This window comes from Tachysurus vachellii, chromosome 1 (genome assembly GCF_030014155.1).
Source record: "Tachysurus vachellii isolate PV-2020 chromosome 1, HZAU_Pvac_v1, whole genome shotgun sequence".
In the NCBI taxonomy this organism is placed as follows: Eukaryota; Metazoa; Chordata; class Actinopteri; order Siluriformes; family Bagridae; genus Tachysurus; species Tachysurus vachellii.
In genome coordinates, this window is record NC_083460.1 from 40,800,474 (window position 1) to 40,809,098 (window position 8,625).

At 39.2% G+C, this 8,625-nt stretch overlaps 1 protein-coding gene across 12 annotated transcripts in view; it reads right to left on the reverse strand.

The window, feature by feature from the left end:
* The window catches only part of plekha7b (pleckstrin homology domain containing, family A member 7b), a 110,999-nt gene that overhangs the window by 63,884 nt on the left and 38,490 nt on the right, over positions 1–8,625 (reverse strand). For 8 of the 12 annotated variants that reach the window (XM_060867751.1, XM_060868102.1, XM_060868189.1 and 5 more), the window contains one exon: positions 777–860. In XM_060867751.1, the coding sequence (XP_060723734.1) occupies positions 777–860 (84 nt within the window). Of the gene's footprint in view, positions 1–776; positions 861–4,489; positions 4,779–7,869; positions 8,404–8,515; positions 8,590–8,625 lie in introns of those variants that run through there. The other 4 variants (XM_060868542.1, XM_060868453.1, XM_060868616.1 and 1 more) reach the window with 4 other exon arrangements.

Consider the following 8,625-nt stretch of genomic DNA (forward strand, 5'->3'; position numbering starts at 1 on the left):
AGGGGCCCAACAGTGGCATCTTAGTGGACCTGGGATTGAACTCACAACCTTCTGATTGGTAGCCCAACACCTTAACCACTAGGCTGCCACACGCTACCACAGGCTACCACACTTATTTGCATAGACTCCGCCCCCTAAATATTATATGTATTAAGCAAACCTGCAATCATCTCAACAGTTTTCTGCAATTTGCATAAACACCCGCCACCCCTCACACCCCCCACCCTCATATACAAAAAAAAAAAACATCAGCATTTCTCTCAAAAGGAACTGAAACTTCGCTCGCTTTGTTAGGGATGTAAACCCAGCAAGGGGAGAGGAGAAGTAAAAACCATCACGGTCGTTACATCTGGACGTTCCGAATTGATTTACAGCGTCTAAAAGGCTGACGCTAAAAGAGGCACGTGAACAAAATCCCGGCTCATTACCGTAAATCCATTTCCCATGATAACGATCCAGCACAATGCAGGCAGTAAATTTTACAGGAACGTATCGAAGCCGTGAGTGTGATATCGGATTAAAGAACGTCGTTAATAAATGAATTTGATACAGAGACCTGTTTAATATTAATATTAACAGCGCAGGTGAATTCTGGATTCTGATTGGTGGAAAGATTGGTGATTGGTATAAGAGGAATAAAACACGTAGATTATAAAAAATAATAATAATAAGCAGCAACCTCAGCATCAACCTCAGCCTCACTTTGTCACCTCGAATTATTATTATTTTTTTCCATAAGATTAAAAGCAGTGTTGTGGAAAACATGAGACACTCACAGTTCCTGCACGACAAAATCCGTGTTCTCCGGAGATATCTGACCCGTCAAGGGATGCCGGAACGCCGTGGTTCTCTGGTTGTGGCTGAATGAGAAAAAAGAGCAAGGAGAGACGATCAGAAACGATAAGACACGAGCAATCCATCATGATACGTTCATGCATTCTACAGGAACACACCAAGAGAGAGGATGAGTTTCCCAGCATGGTGCAGAATGTGGAACGGGCCTGAGGCCAAAAACTCGGCTGACGCTATCGCTCACACACACACACACACACACACACACACACACACACACACACACACACACACACAGAGTGCCAAGCTCAGCACAAACTCAACATCAGCGCTGGAACCGTATTGATCCGAATTATACAGGCATCAGCCGTTACTTTAACTAGGCCATTAAGACGAGGCGAGGACGAGACGAGGACGATGCTTTGGAGACGATGATAAAAACAAACACAAATAATATCATTTTAATCCATGAGCATGTAAGTGTGGTCATTTTTTTTCTTTTACACTTAAATCCACTTCCTAAGCACTACGATAGAGGGGAAACTCACTAAAGAGGGAGAAGACACACAGTTTCTGGACAATGTTACTTTAGTTTAATGAAGTGAAAGTGATGACTCATAATAACAAACAGAACAAAAGTAGTGACACTTTATAAAGGACATTTCACCAATTTCAACATCAGTAGACCATCAGAAACTTTAACAACATTCCTTTGAGCAAAATGACACAGAAGTGTAAAATTTAGTGTAGAAGTTTCCATAAAAAATACAAATATTTATTTGTGCATTAATTTATTAACTATATTACTGTAAACCTTGACTATTATTATATGATATTACTCTATTATTATTATTATTATTATTATTATTATTATTATTATTATTATTATTATTATTAGCTCTTTATTACCTTTCCTTCAGTCTCTATGTTTCATTTTCATTAATAAGGATAATAATAATAATAATAATAATAATAATAATGTTGATGATAATAACAAATTTCCAAACAAACAATAAACACTTTTACAAGTAACGGTTCTCCAGCTACAGTAAATCCCACTGATTCTCATAAATTAATAAGTATGCACTGACTCCGCCCACTACGGTAAACGTTTAAGTACAAACATAAAAGTTATGCATATTCATTCAAACAAATCTCCAAAAAGGGACAAAACAAAAGGACCTGGTGTTTTGATTATGGGAAAAACAGAACTGTTTATTCAGTACATCAGTACAGTACACTGTTGTACACAGTTCTCCTTCACTACGTCACACGTTATCAGACTCCGTCCCGGTGTTTACTACACTCCAGCCGCCTCTTCGGCACAAATAGAACTCGTCTATTTTAAAACCTCGGTCATGGTTTTATCTGCGCTGAGAGTCTCTGGCTCTTCAGTGTGATGTGTGAGTTACATGGTGCAGCGGAGCCTGAAGTACACCTGAGTGACTCTTGACCTCAGACGTCAGTTCTCACCCACACACATCTGGAAAACTGACCTGAATGTCTGGTTCTACAAGATTTAACTGTAGATCAGAAAAAATAACAACAATAATTAACACACACACACACACACACACAAAACACACACACATACTGAATCAGCAGTACATGAAGCATGGCATGAAAAAAAAATATCCCTTCTTTATTACACACTCCTCCTCCTCCTCCTCCTCCTCCTCCCCATGGAGACGGAGCTGTCAAACGCTCCCCGTGGCACAGCGTGACCGAGTGTGTCAGTCGGGTCTGTAAATAGTCTGTCATTCACACAGGAATGTGCAGCACTGCATTACCTCATATGGCCAACAAGCATGTCTCAAGCACCTGATACAGATAACATGCTATTAACACAAGCTCTGTTTTCTCCTCCAGCACAATTCAGCCGTGATAGGACGGTTAATTAGGACACACACACACACACGCAGAGCTGAGATATAGATGTGGTAGCCTAGTGGTTAAGATGTTGGGCTAGCAATCGGAAGGTTAGACAGGGAAACACTGTCATTTAAGTTTACCTCAAAAATAAATAAATAGATAAATAAATAAATGTGTGCTAATCCTGTCAGGGTGCTGATCAGGGTGTCTGCCTTTTTTAAGGGATGTCTCTCTCAATCCCACAGTCCTTTGCTCCCTAAAAAAATCCCAAAATACACCAAAAAACAACTAGCATCAACGCTCACTCACGATGTTCCTTTACTGGAAATCTGGACATCATGTTTTTCATTCTAAACTCTCCAAATTCTCGAAGTCCGTCGACAAATCTAAGCAGCTTATTATCGTCGTTGTAGCTCTCAGATGTTTACCTTGTGCTTTTTAAGCATCATTTGACTTTTTATATACGATTTGTTTGAGTCGAACGACTTAAAAATCCACCGGCTTGCCTACGATCATGTTTGAACAGAAAATATTTCAATAACGTCAGACATCGTTCCAGTCTGTTGCCGCTAAATAAACGTGTGGATGATTTACAACGTGATTTACAATGTTGTCGTGATGCCAGAAATCAAGGCCTCATTGTCCTAATGTGTAGTGAGTCAGGCTCCTTACCGGCAAACAAAAATAACATAGCGAAATTTCCAAATGTTGCCCAAAAAAGTAAATGAATCATTTGCGAGTCGACACTTATTACTGAGTCGAATCAAATGTTCTGATTCGCTGAAAAGAGTCAGAACTATACAAGACCGTAACAATCCCGATCTGTGCTCTTGAAGTTTACAAGGATGTTTGACATCGTTACGACTCTGAAAATGATAACTGATCATCAGAAACATGCTTTTGAACAAGGTTTGCTCATAAAGAGTCAGCGTCACGCATGAGTAGACTCTGCACATAAATCCTGATGTACTCATCAGCACACGTGGCGAGCACACAGTGCAGCTTCTTTTCCCACAGCAACACAACAGTTCTGAGGGTACAGCAGCTTTCTCAGGATTTCTCCTGATAGTTTATCAGTCTCAGGATCATAATCACAACTTTATTCGATTCATTCTGTACATATAAGACACGTTAAAAAGACACATGTAGAGGAAAATAACCATCGTGTTTACTTAAAAAGCCTCTGAATATAATCAGCGTTAAACAAATCATCTCTACACCTTTACCCATATCAGAAATAACAGAAATAATGAATATGCATGATTATGCAAATTAGCCGGCTGCCACTGCTAACAGCCAAATATCTCTAACACTAGCTACAATAGCTAGCAAGTAATCTAGCTTGTTTATTAAGGAACTACATCTACATCTAGATTTCTACAAACACTGTCTGAATAAAACTGAACTTAATTCTAATTTTACATTAATTTGTCTCAAAAAAAACAGCACAAGAATGATTTCAGTTCCAGGGTCTCAATCTGCGTAGTGAATTTTCATCATCCAGTCCTGGTACGATGTCACGGCGGTTACGATGAAAACCTAGCTAGCTAAACATACAGCTCCTACGGCTAATTTCCACGTATCAACATTATCTGAGAAACGTTCTACAAAAACAAGACCTAAACATAACAATAACAAGAGAAAAATGTTCTTCAGGATCCTGGAGGAGAAAATGATTAAAATTATTTACAAAAACTGATAAAATGCACACACACATTTCTTCTTAACACACACTCCTTATTAACACACTATTATTATTATTATTATTATTATTATTATTATTATTATTAACGATCACAGGAGTAAATCACATCAGTTACTGTACCTTTCTCTTTGTCTGCCTTGCACATGTTCCCTAAAAGCTCCACCATGTCTATACTTCCCTGAACATTCACCTTTTTCTCTCATCCACCAGTTTTCTTGATAACCAGCCAAACTGAAGCGTTCAGCCCTTTTGTCTGGGCGCCGCATTACTTCTGAACTATTTGTCACGGAATCCATTAGGAGAAGCCGAGACACTATTTGTTTGAGCGCGAACCAGTTTGAAGAGAAGCGCGTCTCGTTCTGCAGGTCTGACGTCCGTGTGAATGGAACATGAACTTGTTAGGCCTGATTACGAGTAAAGCCGAGTCCCGCGACGGCTCGATCTCTGTTCTGATGCACACACATGAACGTATGGAGTTATTTCTCAGCTGTTCTATGCCTGTATCCACACAGACGTCACATAAACACTATTTATGATTTAAAAAGAAAAAAAAAAGAGACAAGCTCGCTTAATAAACGCTTACAGTTAAATGAATACGCTCGAGGTTTGTGCTTTCAAACATGCCATCAAGAGCAATTTAGCTTTAAATACCATGCAAGAAGCCACCAATCACAAAGCACTGGTTACACAAACATTAAGACTGTCACACACACACACACACACACACACGCACATACAGACACACACAAATGCCAACAGAGTGGTCGATCACATGACTAGTGCATTCCTGAACGATTTGCTATTAACTCTGAGTTTCACAGATACTGATCTGAGCAAACGTGAAGGTGTCTGTTTTATTGTTTTGTTTTTTTTAATACTGTTGACACGATTCTGCTTTCTACATCAATAAAATAAAATAAATCATATCTCTACATCGGGGGGCACGGTGGCTTAGTGGTTAGCACGTTCGCCTCACACCTCCAGGGTCGGGGGTTCGATTCCCACCTCCACCTTGTGTGTGTGGAGTTTGCATGTTCTCCCCGTGCCTCGGGGGTTTCCTCCGGGTACTCCGGTTTCCTCCCCCGGTCCAAAGACATGCATGGTAGGTTGATTGGCATCTCTGGAAAATTGTCCATAGTGTGTGATTGTGTGAGTGAATGAATGTGTGTGTGTGTGCCCTGCGATGGGTTGGCACTCCGTCCAGGGTGTATCCTGCCTTGATGCCCGATGACGCCTGAGATAGGCGCAGGCTCCCTGTGACCCGAGGTAGTTCGGATAAGTGGTAGAAAATGAATGAATGAATCTACATCGACTCTCAATAAGTAGTTTATAGTGTACTTATTGTTAAATTATCTAGAACAGCAGCTCTGGCAATAGTACGTTATCGTTTCTATAGCAACAGCTCGATCACACGATTCATCCTGGTGTCACTCGGATGAGGTTCTCATGAGTCTGGTTCCTTTCGAGGTTTCTTCCTTATAATGTCTTAGGGTTTTTTTTTCTTCAGCACTGTCACCACCGACTCACTCATCAGGGATGAGGATTAATGAAAAATTTCCACTTTATCATTTTTATTTACATCATTTGGCAGACACTCTTATCCAGAGCGACTTACAATTATCTTGTTTATACAGCTGAGCATTTGAGGGTTAAGGGCCTTTATTTGGGCTCCAGGAGTGGCAGCTTGGTGGCCCTGGGGTTTCAAATTTACGAGCTTCCAATCAGTAGCCCAACATCTTATCCGTTTACCTACCACTTCCCTCTTTTTTTTAATTTTATTTATTTATTTTTATTCTTCTTTTATATTCCTTTAAAGTCTGCCAAATGAGATGAATGTTAAAAACGCTGTACAGATAAAACTTATATGAATTAAATTCATTAAACATATTAAATAAGATGTTTATTTAACAAGGATGGACGGAGTCTCCAGTTTCAGCACTTTGTACAGAGGGAGGAAAAAGTCGATTTTTTTATTCTGAATAATTAAACACTTATTTACATCCCAAAACTGAGCTTCCGTGTAGGAGCTGAGAGCGTTTATATAAAAGCCAGATCTATCTCGCAGACTCCTTATCATTGACCGGCCTCTTAGAAATGCAATAAGATCCATCGTATCTGATTAAGACGCTCAGTTCGCTTAGTTCTTTATTGCTCTGTTTTCTGGTTTCTATTGAAAACACCGTCGGTTTGATCACACGAGGTAAAAGTGAAAAAAGTCTGTGAAGTCTGATCCGCAAAAGTCTGAGTGTGAGACTCGTTTAGCGGACGAACAAAAGACGCACGGGTGAGTAAGTCCTTATCAAACAGACAGATTATTACCGCTTGTGCTCGTACATGCTTAACACCATAACTAAGCTCTAAGAAAAAACAACACATAAAAAAAAAAAAAAAAAAAAACGGTGGGAATTTATTTATTTATTTATTTATTTCTATCAAAAATATAAAATTATTTATTTATCGCTGCTTTTATTTCAGTTAATGTTTTTTAGTTTTATTCACTAAAAGTTACACACAAGCAGGATTTGTTTTTTGAGATTAGAGGAGATTTCCTTGAATAACTTAGTAAATATTTATGTATAAAATAATGAATTTTTGTTTTCGTTTCTCTGTAAGTGCAGCAGAAGAGCGCTAGTTCCACGTAACCTTAAAGAATTAATAGCAAATCAAAATTGTGATTAAAACAAAAGTGTAAAGCGGTGACTCTTTAGCATCAGACGCCTTCAGATCTAAATTGCTACCGACTTCAACGGATACTGGATTGAGAACCAAATTTAAAACCATCCTGTATATTCTACCTGCTGCTATGTACAGGCTTTCTGTATAAAAGCTAACTATGCTAGCTAACGTTCACCAGATGGGGATTGAAACTGTTGTTAGTTAGCTTTAGCTAATGTTAGTGAAAGAGGCCACACATTTAGCAGCAGGGTGGAATTTTAAATTGCTTTCTGTTTCTTTACGATCTCTTTCATCTCCTTTACATACTTTTAATAAACTTCATAATATTTTATACGTTTGTTCTTTGAGTCCAGAGTTTCCAGCTTGGTGATTAAACAGGGTCTAGCAAAGGATCTACACTCGATACAGAACTCCAGTTTACATATTTATTTATTTATTTATTCATTTATTTATTTATTACACATATATATATTTCTTTATTAGTATGAGTATTTTCTAAATAAGTAAACAGTTATTGGTGCAGTGACCAAAGACGATTCCTTTCTATTAAAAAGAAAAAAGCAGTCTTAAAGTAGTCTTCAGTATATTGTTCTTCTTCATGCAAGACATTTAAATATTTAAATGGCCATGACAAGTCAATGAATATGCAAATCTATGACATCTATGACACACATTAACTCCATTCTCCTCACCGTTCTGTCTGTGCGAAGAATCTGGAGCTGTATAATTGCGGCGCAATCAACGTTTACTTGAAAGAATTTCTCAACATTTAAGCAAAGTTAAAAAGCTAAAGCTCACAAAAGATTTAAACATTCTTCTCCGACCTTCTCTGTCTCGTCCGCTATCGTGACCTCGTATCACCTGTGCAAAGAAGAGTCGATTATCTACTTCCTCCTGGTCTCATTCTGAAGGTGTGGCTGATCGTCTGAGATGTTTGAGGAGCAAATCACGACCTGGAACTTCGAGAAAGAAGTATCCGAGCGTTATGAATAAGGAGATCTCAGATCCAGTTTGTTGCAGCTGGAGCACGGTTTGCTGCACAGCTTCTCAGATCCTCCTCCACAACTTGCTCAGAGCAGCAGTGATGAGGTCAATCAGGAGGTAGGAACTCGAGTGGGAGAGGAAGTACTGTTCCCGAAAAACACTGTGTGTTTCACTTGGACTGACTCACACCACCCTGACACACTAACACACACACACATACACACACACGTCCTATCGTATCGGTTCACTCTGCAAAACCACTCTCCCAAAAGACCTTGTCTATTTTTACCGCATCGGCTAGTCAGTTTCCTCCAGCAAGTTATGCCACTTTCCTGGTTTCAATGAAGCAACGTTTTCTGTGTGAACTTTTCATACCAGACGAGATCTGATACCTTTACACTACGATCTGTGTCAGAAGAACGTCCTAATCCTTTAAAACGTAACTAAAGAATTTAAACTCAACCTCAGCTTTGAAACTCGACCCACCTGATGTGAACTTTACGTCCCAGACATGTGTCACGCTGGCTCACGGGACTATTGTACAGCTTTTAGCTCATAAACACCCTGAGGTAAATGACCTCATGTGTGCAGAGATA